General features: G+C 42.3%; 3 protein-coding genes across 24 annotated transcripts in view; 1 reads left to right on the forward strand and 2 right to left on the reverse strand.

The window, feature by feature from the left end:
- AMBRA1 (autophagy and beclin 1 regulator 1) overlaps positions 1-3,155 on the reverse strand; it is a 172,747-nt gene extending 169,592 nt beyond the window's left edge. For 5 of the 10 annotated variants that reach the window (XM_019975040.2, XM_019975039.2, XM_070767645.1 and 2 more), the window contains exon 1: positions 2,936-3,155. The gene's annotated coding sequence lies outside the window, so the exon portion shown is untranslated. The remainder of the gene's footprint in view (positions 1-2,935) is intronic. The other 5 variants (XM_019975043.2, XM_070767646.1, XM_019975042.2 and 2 more) reach the window with 1 other exon arrangement.
- A 6,597-nt stretch (positions 3,156-9,752) lies between these two features.
- Positions 9,753-18,720, reverse strand: HARBI1 (harbinger transposase derived 1). 2 transcript variants are annotated; one of them, XM_019975699.2, is made up of 3 exons: positions 18,615-18,720; positions 16,812-17,624; positions 9,753-10,652 (listed from the first exon to the last, which is right to left on the reverse strand). In XM_019975699.2, the coding sequence occupies exons 2-3, from the start codon at positions 17,479-17,481 to the stop codon at positions 10,273-10,275; spliced, it is 1,050 nt and encodes a 349-aa protein (XP_019831258.1). In that variant the 5' UTR covers positions 17,482-17,624; positions 18,615-18,720; the 3' UTR covers positions 9,753-10,272. The 2 variants fall into 2 exon arrangements, with proteins under 2 accessions (XP_019831258.1, XP_019831259.1); XM_019975700.2 differs by having other exon boundaries at positions 18,531-18,635.
- A 155-nt stretch (positions 18,721-18,875) lies between these two features.
- The window catches only part of ATG13 (autophagy related 13), a 42,011-nt gene continuing 35,928 nt past the window's right edge, over positions 18,876-24,958 (forward strand). For 2 of the 12 annotated variants that reach the window (XM_019975237.2, XM_070767649.1), the window contains exons 1-2: positions 18,882-19,379; positions 19,777-19,889. The gene's annotated coding sequence lies outside the window, so the exon portion shown is untranslated. Of the gene's footprint in view, positions 19,380-19,776; positions 19,890-24,958 lie in introns of all 12 variants that reach the window. The other 10 variants (XM_019975235.2, XM_070767648.1, XM_019975239.2 and 7 more) reach the window with 10 other exon arrangements.

Genomic DNA, 24,958 nt, shown 5'->3' on the forward strand with positions numbered 1-24,958 from the left:
ACTTGGGGGGAGGAGGGGTTTGAAAATATAAAACATCAATTATATCCCCAAGCCGCAGCAGAGGTGGTACCACAGCACTTCCGTACAAACAAAAAAATATGACAAGAAACAGAAAGTTCTCTCTGGGTTTATGAGGAACAATTGGAGAAAGAAACGAGCATGACTATGATTAAAGGAACTGAAAAAACCTTAGGTTTTTTTTTTTGGTAAACCAAACCACTGGGCAAAAAGATCTGCATCCCATTCCAAAATAACTCAATCAGGGCTGAGAAGTATCTTTAAAAAAGAGGCCGCAGTGTGCTAACAACAAACTTTTCCTTCCAAGTCTTTTAAGAGTCAGATAAACGGGAAGAGTGAGATAAACCACCCATGTAAACTGTCAACGTTCAACAAGATCCTTGAAGACCATAAATGTCTGTTTTGGATTCAGTATTAATAAGCAGCATAAAGGACCGTGATCAAAAGGATAAAAGTCTCATAAGTAACCTAACACAAGTTGCAAAATATTTTGAAAATTATACGGTATAAAACTAAGCTATTATTCTGTTAATAAAAATAACCAACTGCTTTCAAGTGATATATATAATGAAACTTTTTTAAGTGGTATACATAACTCCTTTCAGGATAAGTTCTAAAAGACATTCAAAGAAATTCACATCTTTAACAATCCCCAAGAACTTTCTTACTAAAAGAGAAGACAGAATAATTCAGCCACATTCGGAATTTGTAAATTCTGAAAGAAAGGCCAGAAGAGAGCTTGACCTGACATTAGCAGAACACAAGAGTTAACCCAGAAAGGTAAAAGTTGAGTGAATGTCTACCACAAAGCAGAGGGGAAGCTGATAAGAAGTTCCACCCTTTCCACCACAACCAAATTTCTTGTCCTCTTCAATTCAACTTAAACCTCTGCTAATTATTTTCCACGAAAGCATAACAAAATACTCCTAACATTTCTTCCTGACACTCACAGCAAATTTCATTTCTTATTTAGCATTCATTAGGAGCCACTAACTCTAAATTCTATGCAGAACCTATCAATCTCCAGGGGAATATGTCCCTCCCTCCTCTAAATTCTTTGTTGTTGTCACTGTTCAGTGAGTTGTGTCTCTTTTGCAACCCCATAGACTGTAGCCTGCCAGGCTCCTCAGTCCATGGGATTTCCCAGGCAAGAGTGTGGGAGTGGTTTGCCATTTCCTTCTCCAGACGTTCTTCCCGGATCAGGGATAGAACCGGGGAAGCCCTCTAAATTCTTTTCTCTGATATTAAATTCTCTTCTGTCATAGAAACTTTTTCAGAGAACATACATTAGCCTAACTTCCCAATATAGAGTCTCCATAAAGACAGTCTAGTAACTCTTCATTAATCTCTTCCTGGGAGCACTCAGGATCTGGCAATTAGGAAATCACTCAAGATCAAGGGCCCCTACATTTAAATCCTGCTGACCTCACTAAAATGATGATGATAATGATAATAGAAAGAAAAAACAATAATCCTTCCAAAACTCATGTGAGAAGTCTAAATTTGTTAAAGTACATAGACTTGTATAGTCTCCCTCCAAGGACTACAAATTTAGTCTCTTCTCCCTTAAGAAAACCCAACTCCTACTGATTCTAAATTTGTACTATGGAAATACTTATTCAACCTAGAATGACCTCTAGGTTGATTATTTTTTTCAACAAAGAAATTACACAAATTAGAATCATGCCACTAAATCCAATGAAAATAAAATGAGGAAGAACATTTAGTCTCCAAAGTTTCCGGGCTAGGAGAGAAAAGGAAAAAATAATGGAGTTCCCATATTTAAACTTTCGATTTAAATATGTCAATATGTGAATGATTTCTACACATAGTCTTTTAAACTCTAGTATACGCAGTAACTAAGTCACTAATGAAATACAACAACACTGGCAAAAAAGAGACTCCTTGGGTTTTATTTGGATTCTTCCTAGAAAGCAGTCTCTCAGGACAAATATCTGACTTCAAAATCTTGACCATCCTCTTCAGGACATTAAGTACTTAACACCACAGTAGAAAGACTTCCAGTGAGAAACAGGCTGCGAGGAAGGAGGAGACAGAAAGTACCAAACCGAAAGCAAACCAGGGAGCAAACAAAATTTTCTATCAAGAAACAAAAAGAAATTGTCATGACTCCTCCCGCTAAAATGATACAGACTTTCAACGCAAAACCAGCCGCAAGACTGCGTGTTCCCTTTACTTCTGAAGTCTCCAGGGACGGAATCTACCTATATTCCTCGGAAGGAGGGACTAGAGAGACAATCAAACGACAAATCACTATGTGGATAAAATGACTGGTTAAGTATGGGGCGGGGGGACACACACAATGAACTGGTAAACAACGAAAAAATGAACTCACAGTACATTTAAAGATCTGTGCCGGATATGGGGAAAGTCACGTCCCAGATCAACCTCAGTTTCCCTACCCAAAAATAGGCGAGAACGTGACACTTGGCTCAGAGGAACCGGAGGGCCCTGCGGCCGCAGGCCTCCACCTAGTCAAGGGTCCCTTCGAAGGCCGGACTCGGAGAGTGTCCCCCAGTGCAACTGAGTCGTGACACCCGGAGCCTTTGGGGGGCGGGAGGCCAAAGCGCGCAAAGCTCTATCCGCTGCTAGAAAGAGGCTTCTCCCACACACTGGGGGTACCGACACCCTCCCCGGACCCACCGAGCCCTCGCTCCCGGACCACTCCAGGCGGCAACCCCAGCATCCCTTCCCTCCTTCCGGTTTCTCCCTCCGCTGCCCGCCGCCTCTCCGACCGCGCCCCCGAAAGCCGCCGCCGTGTAGCTCCTCCTCTGCCTGAGTCTCCGCGGCCGACCGGCGCGCCCGCCCACCTACCCACCCGCCGGCGCCAAGGTCTTCCGAACCCGGCAGGGGAAGGATGCCGGGCCGGGGCCTCCCAGGCTCCTCCCGGGCCTACCTGCGAGGCGGGCGGGGGCTCGGTTTGCAGCCCAACGGGTGGACTGAGCCGCGCACTAGAAGGAGAGGCAAGAAGGAAGCGAGAGGTCCGCTCCGCCGACCGGCGGGAGAAAGCAGCCTGAGCGCGGGGGCCTCGCGGACGAGAAGCCTTCGACCCGGCGCCGCCGCCGCCGCCGCCGCTGCCGCTCGGGAGACATCAAGCGAGAAGACGGCGCAGGAGATCACCGAATAGACGAACGCCCCAGACCTCAAAGGAGGAGCGCCCAAGCAATCGTTCAGGGAACCGCAGTTGAGCGTCGAGAAACAGCTTCGCTCCAACTCCAGGTCCGGCTCCTGTCCAAGGCATAAATAAACGAACCCAGATCATAAGCCGTGGAGTCAGAGTAGACGGGCTTCTGCCATTTTCTGTGTCGAGTGCGGGCTGTCTAAATTGTTTAGAGAACCGGAATTTCTCTTGAGAATGTTGAAGGGCAAGTCTTAGTATAATAACACTTTGTTACTTAACTGTAATTCAGCGACTACCTTATGGACTCTCAACAGTATTTATCCCACCTGAGCCAATTTGACCTTATTGGCTCAGTGAGGTGAATTTTAAAAAAGATAGATTAGATAGATAAAGATATAGCAGAGGCACGGAGAGAATCCAGGCTGAGAAACAAATAATCTCTATTTAAGCTCCAATTAGCTCCCATAAGCATAGCAGAGAAAAGCTGGGAACGTTCAGGGTTGTGCAGTCTGATCTTACAGCAGGAAATATAATAGACATACTGCTTTAATTTTATTCCAAAGGCCTAGAACCACAGCTGTGCTTCTTAATAATACATAATAACCAATCGACTCTTTGGGTTCTAAACTCAACAAAGTGTTATCGGCACAACTATGGCCTGTTTTTGAACTCTCTTAGTAGACAGACTAACATGGTCAGCACAAATATGGTAATATGTTCATTCCAAGCATAATTTAATAAATCATGTAGATCACCACAGTATGGTTTACCAACTGTGAGCAATAATAGTTTATCTTACCCTCCTTAGGTTTAAAAAGAAAAGACAGTCCCAGCCCTTATTAAAGAGTATATAATCCAGTCAAAGTGAAATCCCACATACTTACAGCATTAGTTTTATTTACAATTATTTACAATTTTCTGTAATTTTTAAAAAATCCTTTAAACGCATGAAACTATTTAAGGGGCAATTCATATACATATATAATGCATGATAAGACCAGCATCCAAAATATGAGGACAAAACGCTTTATTGTCTATCATTGTTTTAGAGGACTTTTCAAATGAGTAACTATTATAGCAACATTTATAAAGGCCTAAAACAAAAGAATGTGATCATCTTCCAAATTATTCATATTCCCATGAAGTCCTTGGATATATCCTATAGTAATTTTTTCTATTTATTCTTTTGACCTCGCCATGTGGCTTGAGGGATTTTAGTTCCTCAATCTGGGATTGAACCTAAGCCATGGTGGTGAAAGCCCAGAGTCCTAACCAGTAGAGGGCCAGGGAATTCCTCTACATAATTTTTGTTCAATTTAAGCAGAAATACAATAGCATTATTGTTTTGCTTTGTATCGTTTCCCTATTAAAGCTTTTAATAGTTGTTACTTTAAACGATTGCACAATATTCTGTTGAGAAGATTTACTGACCATGCTCCCCATTTTGAATATGTATGTTACTTCCAAATATTTTCCCTGTAATTGCATCTCCTGCAAAGAGGCAGCTATAATCTTATTATTTATGATTAGGACCTACTACACATAAACAAAAAGAGCAAAGAAATAAGGCAGAGGTTTATTTCTCTGTCATGTAAAAGAAATCCAGAGATGCACAGCCTCCAGGAAGGTGCAGCCGCTCAGCATCAGGGCTCAGGTTACTATCTTGTTGCTGTGACATCTTCAATAAGTGGTTTTCATCTTAGGTCCAAGACAGCTGCTCGAGCTCTAGTTATCATGTCTACATTCCAAGCAGCAGGAAGCTCAAAGAGGAAAGGCATGTCTCCTGGCCATAAGGCCACATCTTGAAAACAGCACAGGACATTTCCACTTACATTCCAGTGGCCAAAATAGAGTCACGTAGCCACACCTAACTAGGAATTTGTCTTTACCCTGGGAAGCCATATACCCGTGAAAAGTCAGGGGCAAGAGGACCCTGGAGAAGAAAATGGCAACCCACTCCAGTATTCTTGCCTGGAAAATCCTATGGACAGAGGACCCTGGCGGGTTACAGTCCATAGGGTCGCAAAAGAGTTGTACTCGACTTAGCAACTAACAACAATAAGCAGTCTCTGCCAAGTTCCTGGAGCAAGTTGAGGAGCAGGCAAATTAACCTTGTTTTGCTGTTATCTCAGGGCTGGGCTTCTACTCCTAGAATACATGTTTTAGAGAAGCTTCTTTCTTGGAGAGCCTTGTGGGGCTTAAGTATCTAAAGCTACAGCCCACACTCAAACTTGACCTATGCAATGACTTTATTTTGAAACCTTGATTTCAATGAGGAAAACTAAACAAATTAATTTCAAGGCGATAGGAAGCTTTTGGTTTTTCGAATCTGGAGACTTTTATTTTGGGAAAAACACTTGAAGGCTATGCAAATATAAATCTAAAATCCACATCTGAAAATGCAGATGTTTGAGAAGTTGAGGCTACACTGCTCTGTGAAACCATGGAAAACGGTTTTTATTCTGCAGGCAGACTTGCATCTTTACAGAAAAATTTCGTTAGAGAAACTGTTTCAAGTGTGACAATAAACCATTACTTATTCTTATCAAGTCTATTGGGGCAGAAGAGAAGATAACAAAAGAGCCAGGGCTGAAACCCTCAAACCTACAGAAATCTTCTCATGCTGGAGGGAGACCTGAAAAAAGAAGCCAGATCATCTGGGATACATAACACAGACACCTTCAACTTGGTGTTAAAAAACTCAACGACTCATTTTTATGTTGATTGTTCATTATTGTATCCTGGTAGGAGTCTTCTGGAGGAGTCACCCCCTTGAAAGTAAGAGGAGGCTTCCCCTGAAATCGGGTGACCAACTGTCTCAGTTTGCTAAGGACTAAACAGTTTCCCAGGACACAGGAGTTTCAGCGCTAAAACTGAGACAACAGAGGGCAAACCAGGAGAGTTGGCCACCCTAAGAATAATCAAAGCCGCTGTCAATCGTGTGGAAAAGTTTGGAAAGACTAAACCAGGAATGAGGACTGGGACTTATTGACCTGGGGGAGTTGCTTGAGATAAAGGGTGAAGGGAAGGGACACAAGAGAAGGGGAGGAGACTGTTCCTTATGTTGCTCTAGGCTCTGAGAAGTTTAACACACTTGGTGGTAGGAATCAAGTCTGAAGCTAGGGTGAGATAACTCTGCAGCAGTACCACGAGTCATCTTATTAGGAAGCCCAGGAAGAGGGGGCTTCCCAGGTGGCTCAGTGGTAAAGAATCTGCCTGCCAAGTAGGAGACGCAGGTTAGATTCCTGGGTCAAAATGATGAGCCAGTCAGAGGCTCTGCTGTTGCAATCCTATTTTGTTCTTTTGTCCTCTGGTCTCATGGCACCTTGGGAGAATGTACACACTGCAAGCTGGACAGTAAAGGTAGAAGCAGTGTAGCGACGGAGGAGCTGCCAGGGAACAGGAGAGTTCCAGAACAGCAACTAACCATTCACAAAACAGCAGCAGGCTTTTCCTTCTCTGGGATTATTTATATAGGATCAATTTCTAGTAGTGGAATTAGTGAATGGATTGAAACATATGAGCATTTTTAGACTCTAGAATGGCACCAAGCTCAGTCCTTCTATAAAGACACCTGTATACGTAAAGGCTAGATAGTCTCAACAGTATGAAACTGAATGTTTTGCTGGGCAAACATGAAGATTCCTTTCCAAAGGACTTTGAAATTTACCATCCTATGATTTCAAGGTCTAGTTTGCTTGTACCATATATCAGGGGATCTCATATCTCCTATTTGTTTATCACAACGTGGGATCTTAGATGGTAGCCACATTAAAAAAAAAAAAAAGCCTGTGAATTTTATGTGTTAGATACCTGGAGTGTCCCCAGCCTTCAACTCATATTTTTTCTTCCTTCTGCACTGCCATTCTTACTTAATGCTGAGTCCATGATCTCTTATACTCACAATTTTGTAAAATCTAGGTGGGATCTAGGGAGCAAAAGAGCCCCGAGGATATGTGCATGCACAGTGGTTAAAACCCCTGCTTTCTTATTATTTTGACTTCCTCTTAACTTCCCCTCCATTTGCTAGGGAAATCAGCAGACACTTAGTTCTTGAGTTTTCAGTTTATTTCAGGTAGGGATAGTATGTCTATTCTCTATCTAGCCTCTATTTTACTCCTCCTCATCTCTTATACTGTTTCATATCTGATCCCATTAAGATTGTGACTTGTTTCTTTGTTCCTGAATTAGATGAACTTGCTATAGATCCTTTATAGTTCAGGAAAGGAGCTCCATCTCTGCTCAGTTCCTTTTAAACTAAGAATATGTTTATGTTCCCTCATTTGTGTCATTTGGAACTGGGAAACCAATGGTGACCCAATATTGTAGTTTTTCCTTAGTATAACCTGAGACTTCCACTGTTTTGCAACAGCTAAGGGCAAATCTGGAAGACTCTCAGGCTGGCCAGATGGAATCATCTATGGGAAGATGAAGCTTACATAAGATGGGCAAAATCCTTCACTCTTTCCCAAAGCTATACCATGAAGATACTGCTGCTAAGTTGCGTCAGTCATGTCCGACTCTGTGCAACCCCATAGATGGCAGCCCACCAGGCTCCGCCGTCCCTGGGATTCTCCAGGCAAGAACACTGGAGTGCGTTGCCATTTCCTTCTCCAATGCATGAAAGTGAAAAGTCAAAGCGAAGTCGCTCAGTCGTGTCCGACTCTTTGTGGCCCCATGGACTGTAGTCTACCAGGCTCCTCAGTCCATGGGATTTTCCAGGCAAGAGTACTGGAGTGGGTTGCCATTGCTTCTCCAACGAAGGTACTATATATCCACAATAAGGCCCTCAAGAGAAGACTTCTCAGGCACTTATAAAAAGCTCCTATGAGCAAACCCTTGGTAATGTGGAAATACAGATCCTGATCCCTCCCCTAGATCATTTTGGGTAATAACTATGGACTGAAAAAAAAAAAAAAAAACTGGCCTATAGAAATCCAGATCCAAAGGAAATTAAAGGAATAGATTTGAACAGTTACTCGGTGAAATTATTAGGGAACGAAATGCTCCTGGGGAAAAACACTGCCATCCAATGTTTAGTCTGTGTGCTAAGTCACTTCAGTCTTGTCCGACTCTGTGCGACCCCATAGACGGCAGCCCAACAGGCTCCCCTGTCTCTGGGATTCTCCAGGCAAGAACATTGGAGTGGGTTGCCATTTCCTTCTCCAATGCATGAAAGTGAAAAGTGAAAGTGAAGTCGGTCAGTCGTGTTCGACCCTCAGTGACCCCATGGACTGCAGCCCACCAGGCTCCTCCGCCCATGGGGTTTTCCAGGCAAGAGTACTGGAGTGGGGTGCCATCGCCTTTTCCATTAGTCTGTTTAGCACTCAGAAATTACCTTTGGTGTGCAAGTAACAGACTTGAAATTGCTAATGAAATCGCCCCTAGACTGTTCTTCCCATTGAGGCTTCCTGTCACCAACTAATGAGTTAAGTTGTAAAACCCCCAATTTCCCTTTAATGTAGTTTTTGAAGGCTAAGAGGCTAGGCACTTTTCAAGATTACACTCCACCTTGCCACTTAACATGCACAGATGGCAGTAAGCCTTTCCTCTTGCAATATTCATAATGGAACCAAAACTTTATAGGGAAAAATACCCATCTCAGGAAACTTGGAAAGACAGAGTTAAAATATTGTCTTATGAGGGAGACAAAGCAAGCCTGGGTCACAAGTTAAAACTTCACAAAGGAAAAAAAAACAACAAAACATAACCAGGCACCTCTATTTCATAATGAATAGAACTAAAGTTTCCAGTCTCCTCTTCCTTGTCCACTCCCAGCTCAATGATCACTATACTTGTCAAGCTCCACCTCCTGCCAAATGGACCCACTCTTTATAGAGTAGGATGGTGATGGGAAATAGCATTTGGAGTAGAAATAAACAGCAGATAATAATCCATAATTGTTTTTAATCTTGAGGCTGAGTCACCCTCGATTTATTTCCAAATTTCTTCTGTCATCAGCTGTTCATTTCTTTACTTTGAAAATCACCAGATTAACACTGCCAGAGGCAGGTAGGAAAAGATCCAAGAGGACAATTCAGAGTGATCACATGGTGAGTGGCTGAGAAACCAGGAACAAAACAAACCTCAGGAAAGTCTCTTTTTGGTCCCAGCAAAGGCACCAATGTGTGAACCTAATTCACACTTTCATTATTCCAATCGGGTTCTTTTTATATCAGTATAATTTTAGAATAAGACTTGGTGGGGGATTATTTATTTCCTGAGAAATTCTGTCCATCACTTTGCACACAAGATAATTCAAGTAGATCTAACTTCAAAATTAATTTCAAATCAAGGAATTATATCCCTTTTACCGCTCTTTTTTTCTTAATACTTTATTCCATCAGGGTCTTTAGATCCTCTGTAAAAGTGTAAGCTTTCTGTTTTATCTATATTTGACTTGTCTTTTTTAAGCTGATTGAATTCCTAAACCCACTTAACCTTTAGCACCTACTCAGGGTTGGAAGTAGGAGATTGGAGTCCACATGTTCTCCTTGGGAGCTAGGTCCAAGTCAGCTCAATTACTGCAGACAGATTAAGATGGAGGTTTCAGACTGTCCCTCACATCTTCTTAAAAACACACACTGCAAGCTCAGATTAGTAGCCGTTTATTTATGTCAGAAGCCCATTCCCCAGCTGAAAATCACTTTTCACACTTGCCTCATATTATGTCTTCATAGGTAGGAAATTAGAAAAGCTAAAATACCATCCAGATAATTCAGGACAAATATTGCTTTCTTTTGAAATCTCTAGATAATTGCAACAAACAAAGCGTTCGTCTGGCTATATGCTGTTTTCCTCTTTGATTCTGTAAGCATGAAATAAATGTCTACAACGAAGGAACTTTCAATTGAGTGAATGGTGCTAACCTGGTGTTCAGTGCATAGCAGGGAACTGTTGGTCTTGGGGGTTTCTGTTTAGTTAATAAATTTGCAAATGAATCAAGATATTCTGGTGTTGACCCAACCCTTCTAAAACACGCAGATTATATATCAGTTTGTGACAAGTGTCCACACACTCAGTCATGCTAGGCGATGGGACTGTGGAGGGGGTACTGAGAGGGGAAGTTTGTCACAGCTCCTGGAAAGCCTCGCTCCTCCCCACCTTCCACATTAGCTGAAGTGAGTGAGCATCAGCTCTTGACGGATACGATCAGCCTCCAGGTCCAAGGACTCCATGTGCTCATATTCCTCCTCGGGGGGCTGTTCCACCGGGCCGGTCACTGGAGAGGACCACACATCCATCCCGTGCTCCAGGGAGATGTTGTGGAGGACGCAGCAGGCCAGGATGATGTGGCTGGACTTCTCCGGGGAGTACTGCAGTGCCCCCTTGGATCCATCCAGGCAGCGGAATCGGGAGCAGAGCGTTCGGAAGGTCTTCTCAATCACACTGTGAGTTGCAGAATGGGCCATATTATAGCGATATTCAGCTGGAGTTTCAGGAATGTGAAGTGGGGTCATGAGCCAGGTGCGGAGAAAGAAGGAACTGTCACCTGTGGGGAAGGCCCAAAGAAATCACAGACGTTTATAACTGGATTACAAACAAAAAAAGAAAAGCCAGGTGCATATACTGGAGAAGGCAATGACACCCCACTCCAGTACTCTTGCCTGGAAAATCCCATGGACGGAGGAGCCTGGTAGGCTGCAGTCCATGGGGTCGCTAAGAGTTGGACACGACTGAGCGACTTCACTTTCACTTTTCACTTTCATGCATTGGAGAAGGAAATGGCACCCACTCCAGTGTTCTTGCCTGGAGAATCTCAGGGACGGGGGAGCCTGGTGGGCTGCCGTCTATAGGGTCGTACAGGGTCAGACACGACTGAAGTGACTTAGCAGCAGGTGCATATACAGAGAATGGACAAGAATATGTAACTGTTTCTGGAGCCAAAGCAGAGCAGGGAAACAGAGAGAGAAATGCTGTGGTATAGAGAAGGCATGCCTATGTGAGGAGCAGGAAGACAGGCGTCTTGGCTGGGAATACCCTTGGTTAAAACCAACAGGGAAAAAAAGCTGACATGGCTAAAGAAAGCTAAGTCTGATGGAATGTGGGATGGAGGTGAAAGCACTGGAGCAAATGAAATTCTTGAATATTCTTTTTTTTTGCCGTGATATGTGGCTTATGAGATCCTAGTTGCCTGACCAGGGATTGAACCTGGGCCCCCAGCAGCAGAAGCACAGAGTCCTAACCACTGGACTTCTAGGCAATTCCAGGATTTTCTAAATTCAGAGATATTGTTCTAAAATAAAAAGTTAGTTTAAACTATCACATAGCAAGCCAGTCTTTAAAATCTCTAGGGACTTCCCTGGTGGTCCAGTGACCAAGACTCTGTACTCCCAATGCAGGGGCCCCAGGTTCAATCCTTGGTCAGGGAACTAGATCCCACATGCCACAACTAAGAGTTTGTATGCCACAACTAAAGATCCCCCAGCTGCAACTAAGACCCAGAGTGGCCAAATAAATAAACATTTTAAAATAAAATAAAATCTCTAAAGAGCAAGAGTGCAAGAGAGAAATAGGAAGTTCTGCCAGAAGACCTCAAAACATTTATGAGGAAAAAAATCTCTAACTTTACCATTAAAATGTCAGGTATGAAGGCATTACCAGGCGATTTCAGAGGATTTTATAGACAATAATCATTCATTCTTCCAGTGCTCAGGAGAATAAAAGTGCCAGCAGAGATGTTCTGCCAACCTAGAAATCACACTCATTAGGACCACACCTTTGTAACAGAGGAACTGGTAGAATTTCACATTAACAAGGAAAGCATAAATATAATGATGCAAATAATAACAGTCAGGGATAGGGAAGTAAAATCAGAAGTCAATTAAAATTATATACACAAGGCATCTCCTTTAAATGACTTCTGCACCAATGATCCTGGGAAGCACTACAAACAAAACCAGTGTGCAGTGTCCCATTACAATAGCACAATGTTTCTACAATGTTTACTTGTCTTGATTCACTAAATTTGGAAGGTGAAATGTCTCAGATAGAAGCACAAACCCTTAGAAATTTGAGACAAATAGACCTAAGGAATACCAGCTTGCATACTTGTTGTGTTCCTCACCCACCATCAATTTCAGTAAATAGTTATGGACTGTTCAGAGAGTGCTAGGCACTGTTCCAAATATATAGAACTCCTTTCTTTTAGGAGCTTACATTTCCAAGACCTGTGTTAACTTTAAATGCAGTTTTTTAACTAAAAACATTACTGAGATATTGACACATAACACTGTATTAGTTCTAGGTAGACTGGATTAACTTTAATTTTTTAAAATTTATTTGCGGCCGCACTGGGTCCTCATTGCCGTGCGCCGGCTTTCTCTAGACGTGGTGAGCAGAGGCCACTCTCTAGTTGCGGCGTATGAGCTTCTCGTTGCAGTGGCTTCTCTTGTTGCGAAGCCCTGGCTCCAGGCACGAGGGCTTCAGTAGTTGTGGTTTCCGGGCTCTAGAGCAGAGGCTCAATAGTTGTGTCACGCGGGTTTAGTTGCTCTGTGGCATGTGGAATTTCCCCGGATTAGGGATCAAACCCATGTTTCCTGCGTTGGCAGCTGGATTCTTTACCACTGAGCCACCAGGGAAGCCCCTGGATTAACTTTAAGTATCTGAGATATCAAATATCTTCAAATTGTATATTTGGCTGACTTTTTTCCTCCTAAGTACAACCTTCTTTAATTGAACTTGTCCCTAATATATACTGTATATAAGAAACTGATGTTATAAGTCATAATGAAAATAATATCTATGACACTGAATACCTACTATGTAGTAGGCATTGTATTATCTCTTTTCCAATCCCAGCTCTGCCAGGCAGATATTATTGAACTCATTTTATAAATGAGAAAATAAAAATATATGTCGGCCATCCTATGATCTGTCAGGCACAGAAGAGGAAGGAGCTAGTCAACTAATGCTAATAACGTCAGAGGCAGAGTCACTAAAACAATGGTATAATGCTGCAAGAGACAATTAAAAAACATTTAAGATGGATGTCGAGGCACTTCCCTGGCAGTCCAGTGGTTAGGACTCTGTGTTTCCAAGGCTGGGGGAATGTGGGTTTGATCCCTGGTCAGGGCACTACGATCCTACATGCCTCGTGGACAACAAATAAATAAATAAAAAGATGAATGTGAAAACACAGACATGCTAAATATTTGTTAAATGTCACTCTAAGAAACAATATGAGCTTTAATTGGGTAAACATACAAGATCAGCTAGTTAGTGGTGACCTTTTATAAAACGCCCGATCACCATTAACTGGTTATAATCCAGAAAGACAGACACTCAGGAGGGGATTAGGATCAGAATTGCTAAACAGATTATAATTGCTTATATGATCAGTCATCCAAGAGACATTCTGGCAGAGCTTACCCGAAGCTGCTTAACAGGACTAGGTCAAGAGCTGAAGGAATAACTTGGGCTGAACTGTGTGTAGGAGCAGGTACATTTAGAGAAGAAGAATTAGCTGATGCCCTCTGAAGGGGCAGACAAGAATGAGGACGTGAAGGCATGACACCCAAGGTTAAAATATGCTCAACAAACAAACAAAACCCAAGGGGGAATCACAGCTAGTTCTAGGTTTAGCAAATCTAGAACCGCTCTACAAATCTGATGGTGTACTTAAGATACAATCAGTCATCTTATCTCTCTTTTTTTTCAACATCTTGTCATTCCTCGGAATCCTACCAGTTTTCCCTATATGTGAAACCAGTGTTTTCCAACCATCTATTCATTACAAATAATTTGGGCCACCTGATAAAAATGATGATAGGATTCTTTTCTTGAAGAATCTCATTTCTGAAGTCTGAAGTGGGTCCCTTTATTTTAAACAAATTTCCCAGATAGAGGACTTCCCTGGTGGTCCAGTGGTTAAGAATTCACCTTGCCATGCAGGGGATAAGGGTTCGATCCTCGGTCGGGGAACTGAGACCCCACATGCTGAGGGGCCGCCTGTACACTGTCACAACGCAGCCGGTACTCTGGAGCCCATGCTCCACCACTAGAGAAGAGCCCATGTGCCCAGTGCCTCAACTAAGACTTGACGCAGCCAAAAATAAGTACATACATTTTAAAAATTCCCCAGATAACTCTTTTTGATCTGTAAAAATTGTGAAACACTACACTAGTTCACATGTTTTCAAACTAGTTTGCCTGTTACAGCTCATGGAGGCTTTTCAAAGGATCTGTGCTAGAACTGAGGATACTAAAGGAATTAATTTCCATAGCATCAACTTCTGTGGGTATACTTCCCTGGCATCATTAGTGTCTAGCATGTGGCCGGGTACCAAAACTGGCCTTAATAAACATCTGTTAAGTGTGGTTGAAATGTTTCCGTCTCTCCCACTTGCACTCTTTCTGTCAAGAGGGCAATCAGAAAAATACATAAAAATTTGTCCAAATTTTTACGTATTTTCAACTATGTCCTGTAAACAACTGAAAAACTACTTTAAAGCCATAATTCCAACTGAAACTGGGGTCCCCAATTGTGAAGGAAAAGAAAATCAGTGATTGGTACATGACCTTGAAGTCCTAGCAAAAAGACCATTTGCCAAATAGAGTAACTCCTCATACGATTCATTCTAAAAAAATAAACACAAATGGCACAGATGTTCTGTGCCTTAATTTCCTCTTCTGTGAAAATGCTGACATTAGCATATAACTCCTTACAAGTTTTTATAAGGATTAAGTGAGATAATCCAAGGCAAAGTACTTACAAGATCGCCTGACTAACTTGACTAACGTGCTCAGTCATTTCTAGCTGGCGTTAGAGTTAGGGTACCCAGGTGATGTCACAAGAAATCAGCTTGGAACCCAAGTACTTCCCCAGCCGTGGAAGAAGAAGCTGGATGAGACATTTGCAGTCTTTCCCTCTCTTCTTGGTATGAGTTGATTGAAAACAGAATTTACAAATTCAGACTAGGCAAAAGGCGGGATTAACACAAACATCCAGTAAGGCAATGAGAAGGCGATGTACTGGCAGCAGTGTAGAAGCGACAACTGAAGAGAATCAGTTCATCTCCAAGCTGTTGCCCGTGGTGCCCTGGCAGTGCCAAACCAGCCAGTGTGACAGCGGTCTCTTTTCACCTGGAAGGGGGGAAGGGTTCTTTTTCTTTTTTTGACCACCTTGTCAGGCATGTGGGATCTTATTTCTTCGACCAGGAATCAAACCTGAATCCCACGCATTGGAAGGACAGAATTTTAACCACTGGACTTCTGGCAAAGTCCCAGGGAAGGTTTTTCTTTAACTGTCAGTAAGCACATTAAAGAAAAAAAAATTCCTGGGCATCTATTACATGTGAAACACTGCATAACAAGCATGTGCAGTGCAGACTGGCCTTAATAAACCAGGTTAAGATTCATGGTTTTGAAAGAGAGGTCTTCTGATGCTTAATGTGCTCCTTCATCTCTCACATATGTTGTATACAAGATAACCCCTGTCTTGTTGCTCACAAAAAGAGCAGTGCTTTAAAAATAAAACAAAAAGAAAGCTGCCAGGCTTGAGGGTTTCATCACTGCTAACTAACTGTATTCCTCTCAGCTCTACAGTCACATTGGTTTGCACTGCTTCGTACCGAATGGGTTCTTGTTCTACTCAGATCATTAAGCCTGGCTTTCCGAGGGCACTTGGGCAGGCAGGTCTATGAAGCGAGTTTCCATAAGAACTGTATAAACGCACTGTCTACTGTCATTTTCATATAGACGTCATGGAGACAGTCACCGATGGCAAAAAGAATACATGTGCACAATACTTCAGAGTGAACTTGCGTATATATTCCCTAATCCTAACAACAGATATTACTGCCCTTAGCATTACTTTCACTATTTTACAGACAATAAAAATGAAGGCTCTGGGACTTCCCTGGTGGTCCAGGGGTTAAGACTCCATGCTCCCAATGCACGGGACCCAGGTTCGATCCCTGGTCAGGCAACTAGATCGCACACGCCTCAACAAAGGTTCCATGTACTACAACTAAGACTGGCGCAGCCAAATAAATTCTAAAAAGTTAAGGCTCAATCGTATGAAGGTACTATATTTAACCAGATCTGCACTGATAAGTACTTTGGCTTTATTTAAGGGGAATTTTTGTTGTTGCTACTGTTGTTTGGGACTACAAAATACTGTTGTTATGCAAGTTCCTGTGTGTAATTTTGTTTTGCATATTTCTGAATATGTACCTCCAAGATAAATTCTTAGAAGAACTGAGTCAAATCATATGTTTTTAAATGTTAGTGTCTTCTGGGACTTCCCTGGTGGTCCAGTGGTTGAGAATACACCTTCCAATGCTGGGAACTCAGGCTCGATCCCTGGTCCAGAAACCAAGATCTCACGTGCCGAGGGGCAACTAAGCCCACGTGCAGCAACTCCAGAGAAGGCCCTGAACCTAGAGAAGCCCTCACACTGCAAGGAAGAGCCTGTGTGCCCCAACTAAGACCCCACACAGCCAAATAAATAGATAAATATTTTTTATTGTTAATAAGTGTCTTTTAAATGTTGATTTAAAAAAATTAGGGCTCAGAGAGTTCTCATCCGAGGTCGTGTTGAAAAGAGAACAGGACTGAGACTCAGGTCTATAGACCTCCATATTTCATTCTACTGTCCCAGGTATTTTTTCACTATCTACAGAATGAAGCATTTATACCTCAGACTTACCAAGAAGCCAGCTCTCTTTGTGCATCCCAGCTTCAAACTGACTGCTGAGAGAAGACTGCTGTAGCACAACACAGTCTTGGAGGCTCCCTGGCCAGCTTGTCTCCACAGTCATCAGTGCCCCTCTGATGTCACACACCATCAGGCAATTTAAAGAATGAAGACCTTTACGGTTCACGTAGGAAAGGTCTTCAGCATTTGGTGCCTTGATTGCTACATGCATACAGTCAACTACCCCTATGACTCCTGGTATCCCTGCCAACCCATAGAATTCATCCTTCAGAGCCTGCACAGAGGCTTCATCAGCTGGAAAGTGGATGAACTGTGAAGCTCTTTCCACAAGCGCCTCAGTGACGTTGGCAACACATCGACTCATAGATGCCTGACTGATTCCAATAGCGTCTCCCATCCGAGTCTGGAAGGAACCTGAGGTATAGAAGCCCAGTGCTGCAAGGATCTGTGTCTCTGGGCTAATAGCCCTGGATCTCTGAGTAGGTCTAGAAAGGCTCGCCCCCAAGAGCTCCACCAAGTAATAAATGAACTGTCGTGGAAACCCATACATGGACATCAAGTATTCATCCGTCACATCATCCAGCTTAAAGCGGTCCAATGTCCGGTGACCTCGGCCATATAGCAAGAGATCACAGTCAAGTACTGTTATTGGTATAGCCATGGTACATGTAAATGTTGTTTCTTTCCCTCCGTTATTTTTCCTGAACTCTTTCCAGTGAAGATGCTGATGAAAGAAAGTATTTAAGTGTCAGAATTCAACGGCTAACCGTCATTTAAGTGGCTGCGGTATTTATAATCTTCTCTCTGTAAAGGTTAAACAAAACAAAACAAAACAAGAAAGACATTAGAAACCCACCAAAAACTTTAAAGCGATTCAAAGACCACAACAGATTCTTTTCTCAAATTTCCATTTTGTTCAAGCAAAAGGTGCTATAACTGTAACTCTGGGTTTTTCTCCACTAACTCACGACCACAGGACGGGCTTGCTTTGGCTTGGAGAATGGGAGTTGAGTATTGGTGGCTCATTTAGTGCCTGCCTGGTACTTGAACTGCTTTCCTCCTAGCTCAGTTGGTAAAGAATCTGCCTGCAACGCAGGAGACCCAGGTTAAATTCCTGGGTTGGGAAGATTCTCCGGAGAAGGAACTGGCAACCCATTCCAGTATTCTTGCCTGGAGAATCCTATGGACAGAGAAGCCTGGCAGGCTACAGTCCATGGGGTCGCAAGAGTCGGACACGACTTAGCAACTAAACCACCACAACTTGAATTGGGAAGAGCAAAAGGTTAATGGAGGTGATGGCATAATTATTCACAAAGTAAGAGGTCTGCTCCTAAGTAGACAGGCCACGAAGCCGCTGACAGACGTCATAAGTACTCAGGACAGAGATTAGTCACGGCGGGATTCATGACCCAAACCCTTCTGATTCCACAGGATAAGTAAGGGGTAAAGAGACGCGGGGCGGGCGGGGGTGGGGGGTGGTGGTGTTCAAACCCGTCTAACAGGGAAGGGGCAAAACAAAAAAACAAAAAAACCCGCCCACGACCCAGGCTGGTCGAGGGAGATTACGTGCTTTTAACAGAAGGCTTTCCCCTCACCCCAAGAAACCCAAATCGTGAGGCTGAGGGCTAGGAAGCAGAGAAGACCAGGCAGGTGGGAAGGAAGGCGCAGAAGAGGAGGCTGGGAGAGCTAGGGGCTGACAGGCGACTCCACCTCAAAGGCTTTGAAAAGCTGACTTAGAAGTGGATACGGAAGTGTGATGGTCCCGGCCCAAGTCAGCCGAGGCCGCTCACCCACCTCTCCGCGGCTGCCAGGTTACCCGTCACACTCCCCACCCACCCAGCCGAGCCCGGCCCGCCTCCGGAACCTGCGGCCGAAGACGAGCCGCCACGGCGCTCAGTGCAGGCCCCGCCCCTCCGCGTCAGCGCCCGCCCCGAGCCGCGTCCTCTCTGCGGCCGCCGCCGCGATCTGCGATTCGTCAGCGCACATTCCACACACGGCCCAAACTTTCGCGCTCTTCCAACCCCCGTCTTCCCCCCGCCGCTGGGTTTACCCCTTTCTTTTCTGAGACCCTTGAAGAGACTGGGGACTCAGACTTTGGTAAGGAAACCAGTTTTTACGGACACATCAAAGAGGAAGAAGATTAAGTAGGGCATCCACTTTGTAGAGAAAGTGCGACTGATGTTAGGCAGCTGTACTTCCCCCGTAGCCCTCTTCCTCCCCCGGCCGTCACCGAAGCGAATGAAAACAAACACTAGCGATGGCGGCGCCGGGAAGCGACCAGTGGCTGGGCTTAAGGCAGGAGTGATCGCTTGAGCTGTGAGGGAAGCCTTGAAGAGCGCCTTGTAGACGTGAGTGCGACGACTCGCGCAGTCTTGGGAACGAAACTCCCGGGGCCTGCGAGCCACGAGGCTTCCGAGGTGTGAGGTATTATCTGCGACCCGTGCTGTCACTGCAGCTCCGGAGCGCAGAGCCCTCAGGCAGGAGGCGCAGCTGGCCGGCCCCAGGCCCCGGCCTCCGTAATGAGAGCCCCGAGCCACTCTCTGTGTCGCAGCTTCACAGGTACTAACTTGAGGGAATACCCCCCGCCCCCGGGTCTCCCAGCGCCCGGGTCTCCCAGCGCCCCCGGGTCTCTCAGCGCCCCCGGGTGGGAGGCTATGGATCTGCGGCCTGTCGCGTACCTCCTGGCGAAGCCGAAGCCTGCTAGCTGTAGGTCAGTCCCCTGAGCTTTCTTTGGGAAGTCGGGTCAGTGTAGGCCCCATTGGCCCTTGATCATTCCCAGTCCTTACCAAGATCCCCAGAGCTTCTGACTACTTCCTCAGTTCTTTGGGTTAAATCGTAAGGCTTTTCTGGAGGGAATTTGTGGGACCATACCTCTGTGGTTGGGTACCAGTATGAAAAAGATAGATTTTCAGTCAATCAAGGTTTGTTGAGTGCTAAATATGTACTCCGCGTGTAGGTGAGGGAGACTGTTGACTAGTGAAAAAAGGGACCCAAGGTTCACGACTCTCTTACTGGCAGTGGAACGACCTGTGGAAACCTGCGATCCATTCTCATTAAATAAATTTCTGGGTAAGTGGCCAAGCACCTTCTTGGGATTCATCACTACCTTATCTCATTTTTCACTTTCCCAGTCAGTTATTTACCAAGTTTTCCTGATCAATTCATGCAGCGTTTCACTTTTAGTATTTCTTCCTCTTCTGGCCATCCCACAGCCAGAGAGAAAGGGGTGTAAGGTGGGGCGGTGGGATGCGGGGGGAGATAGGAATGAACGAATATGTGAAGAACAAAAGTACCTATTTTTTCATTATAATTAGTTTAATACGTTTAAAAGTCATCTCCTAAGGTGGTAGAATTTATTGAACACTTCAGTGGGAGATGTGCAATAATATAATAAGCAACAGATCCTTTCTTTACACTAAATTAACTCCAGGTTGTTGTGCATTGTTTTATGTTAGTCCTTTTCAAAAAATAGGTAAATATTGTGGCTCCAACTAAATTATAAGTTTTTCTTTGTTTCTTTAAACTCCATTGTTCAGCTGAGCAGAAGTCTTGTTAAATGCTTGCGGAATGGAATCCTGAGTTAGTATTTTTAATACCTAGTGGATGATGAATAAGTGCTAAAGCAAGTGTCATATATACTCATCTGTATAGTAGAATGTGTGTAGTTAATTCTCTTGCTGTTTTCAAATTGTACGCCTTTGGGTCTAAAGTTAAGACTGCTATGGCAACTTTTGAGATTTATATTTCATGAAAGTTGCAATTACTGTACTTACACCTAACAGTTCCTGTTGTATGTTTGTATTTTTTTCCTTGGGTTGTTATTAAGATCTGCAAAAACTACAGGTCTGCAGCTATTAAATAATCGAAATTATATTTTTTTTATTTAAGGCCTAGGAATCAGCTGGACACAATTCAGTCTTACTATATACACATCCTGGGGCTGTACTGTATGGAGGTAGAGGGCAATAATCTCTTTTTTCCCATTGTCTTACCTGCTTGCATCTACTCAACTGCCTTAGCTTATGACCTCCATGACCCAGAACAAGGTGTCAATAGTCTAAATGCAAAAAGAAGCCTAAGACATTAATATTGAACTTCCAAAGACCTGATTATACATGAGTGAGTTTTCAAAGATAATTTTGACTAATCAGAAAATGCAACCACTATAGAACTTATTGCTCTCACTTGATAAGGTTCATTACAGTTGTTCTGCAGTTACATTTTGTTCCAGCTGTAGTGGAAGTTACTTATTTTGGAATTTTCATCTGGAGGGAATTTATTTAATCTTAGTAATACCTGGAAATCCCTAAAACTTTATTTTTAAATATTTATTTTACTTTTTAAACACTTTTTACTTTATTATAGAAGAGATGAAAATGACATCATAACACTATGGTTGGAGCACTGCTTAGATCCCAGAGAATGAAGAGTACACCTAAAAAATTCTTCACTGTTATGACCCTTTATTATTCAACTTCAGTGTTTTTCTTTTTTAATGAAAAAAGGTACAGAAACTCACTAATAAGAAATACAAGCTATTCAGGTAATATTTGAATTACCATATTGTTTAAGACTCTCTTGACTTGTTTATTGACTTGAGAGTCTTAAAATATGTATACTAAAAGTTTATTCTTGGACAAAGCTTACCTAAACTTTAAGTGTGGATGATTTAGAAGTAATTTCCAGTTTTCGGTGATGAGTTAAATAAGGTGAATTTCCATAGGGCACCATCTTTTCTTGCATGGATTTAATAGAGGAAAGAGTTCATGGGGTTTTGATCTTTGCCTCCTCTTTGTTAAATCATAGACAACAATAAAAACAGCAAGTAGTCACTGATGGTATAAAGGCAGTGTAGCCAGGGAGAATACAAAGAAGGCTAGCTAGTCCACTATGACCAAGGGGAATAGAGAAAGTTTTCTTGGAAATTCTCTAGCGGTCCAGTGGGTAGGACTCTGAACTTGCCCTGCAGGAGCCATGGGTTCTGTCCCTAGTTGGGGAACTAAGATCCCTCATGCCACGCAGCAGACAGATGAAAAAAAAGAAAGAAACTTAAAAATTTAGGTTTTAAAATTAGTTTTAAATTGTTTTTAACTGTAAAGTAAATGTGGCCCAGTTTACTCGTGAAATCCCTGAAATGCCAGAGTAAGTGGCACCAGAAATTTAGATTTGCCCTGGTCGTGTCCCCCATATGCCCTTGGTTACAAGTGATGGGATAAGAGGATAAGAGGGACCTTCCCCGGTGGTCCAGTGGTTAAGACTGAGCTTCTACTGCAGGGGGCATGGGTTTCATTGCTGGTCAGGAAACTAAGATCCTGCATGGCCTGACACAGCCAAAAAAAATTAGTAAATAAGAGAAAGGATAAGATCGTGAATCACGATTACATAGAAAAACAACTAAATTAACATGGAATAGTTAATCTGTCAATAGTTTCTTAGTAAAAGTAAAGGTAAATAAAGAATTTATAAGCAACCTAGGTGTCAACCGACAGATGAATGGATCAACTAGTTATGGTACATATATTCAATGCAATATTACTCAGCCATAAAAAGGAATCAATCTGAGTTAGTTCTAGTGAGGTGAATGGACCTGGAGCCTGTTATACAGAGTGAAATAAGTCAGAAAAACAAATATCATGTATTAATGTATATATATGGAATGTAGAAAAATGGTACTGATGAACCTGTTTGCAGGGCAGAAAGAGAGGCTCAGACATCGAGAACAAACTTACGAATACAGCGAGGGGAGGCCCCGGAAGAACTGAGAGAGTAGTGTTGAAATATATACATTACCATGTGCAAAATAGATAGATGATGGAAAGTTGCTGTATAACACAGAGAGCTTAGCCTGGTGCTCTGTGACAACCTAGAGGGGTGGGATTCGGTGGGAGGTGGGAGGGGGAGGTTCAAAAGGGAGGGGCCATCTGTATACCTATGGCTGATTCATGTTGTTTTATGGCAGAAACCAACACAACATTGTAAAGCAATTATCCTCCAATTAAAAATAAATTATCCTCCAATTATAAATAAAATTTAAAAATATTATGTAAATTTTAAAAAGGAATTTATAGAAGTGATAACCCAGGATTCTTGATTTGGAAGATACTGCTTTCACATTCGACTTTTGATTCATACAAATGTAAAAGAAAGAAAGTTAAAAATCGTATTATACCCTCAGGCTTAAGCTTTGTACCCAGCCTCACCTTCCTTCTGTGTTGCCCACAGCTATCAGGTCATTGGAAGATATTATATTGAGAAATACTTGCAGAGGTTTAGAAGTCTTGTTTTAAGTATAAGCTTAAGGGGGTTTTTACCCTTTAATCTATTTCTGTTGGATTTTTCAAGAAATCAGATATTGGCCTTATTTATTCTTTGGACTAGTTTTTAAATTGTTCATAATTAATCAGACACAGCTTTTATCTTTATTCCCACCTCCCATTTTCTGTTGGTTTATTTTACTCTGGTTTCTTAAATTGGATACTTATTTGAGGCTTTTGTTTTTTTAGTTATAAATGCATTTAAGGCTGTAAATTTTCTTCTGACTTGTCTCATTTGTTGTCAAATATTCTTCATTTTGTTAATTTCTCGATCATTTGTAACTGTTTTTATTTCAATATTTATTATAAAAAGATTTCTATTGTATACATAGTTAACTTTTTATTATGTTTCTAGTTTGCTTGGAAAGAAAATTTTTTAGATGGTCAAGAACATGATCAATTTATGGTGTCCCTTGAACTGAGAACCCTCATGCCACACTGCGTGACCTAAAAAAAATTTTTTAATAAAATAAAAACAAAACTCTATGTTAAAAATTAGAAAACATAGAAATTATTTTTTCAGTGGTCAATGTTAACTTTTCCCAGTTTTAAGGGCTAGAGCTATTATCTGGGATCATTTTTGTATGTTGTCTTGCCAAATTATTCAGCTTTTGCTTTGAAATTGTTTGCCTCTTCCTTTTGGAGAGGGAAATGGCAACCCGCTCCAGTATTCTTGCCTGGAGAATCCCATGGACAGAGGAGCCTGGCGGGCTACAGTCCACAGGGTCACAAAGAGTCGGGCACGACTGAGCGAGTTCACTTTCTCTTCTTTATTGACTACCTCACCTTAATCCAGTGTTATCACCACTCTCATCTGGATTTACTGAATGTCTTCCTAGATGGTCTTCATCTCCCCTTCTCTGTAGTCTGATTAATATCCTTAAATTGTTACCTTAGAAGAATTTCCATTGACTCCCTCCTGATACACTGTTAGTCTCTTTTGCCCACTTTTATGTCTCCCTACTAATCTGGACTGATTGTACTTACCTAATTTATTTTGCTTTACCTCTTTACGTGAAAATTCTCAGCTGTATAGTTCCTAATTTGCTTCTCCCTCTTTCTTTTTCCTCTCCCATCTGGGATTCCAGTCACACATATGTTAGACCTTTCCCTGTGTCCTCAGTATCTCAGATAACCTCACGTATCATTTTGTACCTACTGTCATGATATAACTAAACACCTTAAGTAGTACCCTTTCACACTCAAAAGTATCCCCAGTTTGTGGGCAGTCCTTATCTCTCATACACTTTTCCATATCTCCCATCCTTTTGTCTCTCTATGCTTTGTTTTGGATATTTTCTTTCAGTCTATATTTCCTTTCAATATTTCTGTCTTCTGCTGATCTGATCTGCTGTTAGACTCAACCATTGAGTTCTTAAATTAGCGTTTTATTTTTTAGTTCTAGAATTTCTGTTTGGTTCTTTTTATAGATTTTTGTTCTCTGTCCAAATTCTCAATTTTGTCCTTCATTTAATTGAACATATTGCATAGTAATTTTGAGGTCTGTGTTGATAACTGTTAATGTTTCTGATGTCTTTTGGATTTTGGTCATTCGTGTTTGTCTCTGTGAGTGCCTAATTTACTTTAACATATGCCAGAAATTGTATATGAAAAATTATAGAGATCATTTGTGGGCTAGGATAACATAATTTTCTTTCAGCAAGAAAGTGCCTTTGCTTTTGTCAGAGGCTAAGGGCCCACCTTATTCGACACTGTTGAAGCTGAATGATGTTTAAAATTTTCCACATACAAGTGAACTACAGCTATGTGCAACTATGATCAATGATGCTCACAAATATAACATTAATAGTAAATGAAATAAAT

This window comes from Bos indicus, chromosome 15 (assembly GCF_029378745.1).
Source record: "Bos indicus isolate NIAB-ARS_2022 breed Sahiwal x Tharparkar chromosome 15, NIAB-ARS_B.indTharparkar_mat_pri_1.0, whole genome shotgun sequence".
Taxonomy (NCBI): domain Eukaryota; kingdom Metazoa; phylum Chordata; class Mammalia; order Artiodactyla; family Bovidae; genus Bos; species Bos indicus.

Excerpts from the sequence above, each read along its gene's own strand:
- HARBI1 (XM_019975699.2), bottom strand. The coding sequence starts at position 17,481 with ATGGCTATACCAATAACAGTACTTGACTGTGATCTCTTGCTATATGGC. Across the intron at positions 10,653-16,811 it reads CAAAGAGAGCTGGCTTCTTG|GTGACAGTTCCTTCTTTCTC; the intron begins GTAAGTCTGAGG and ends CCTTCCCCACAG.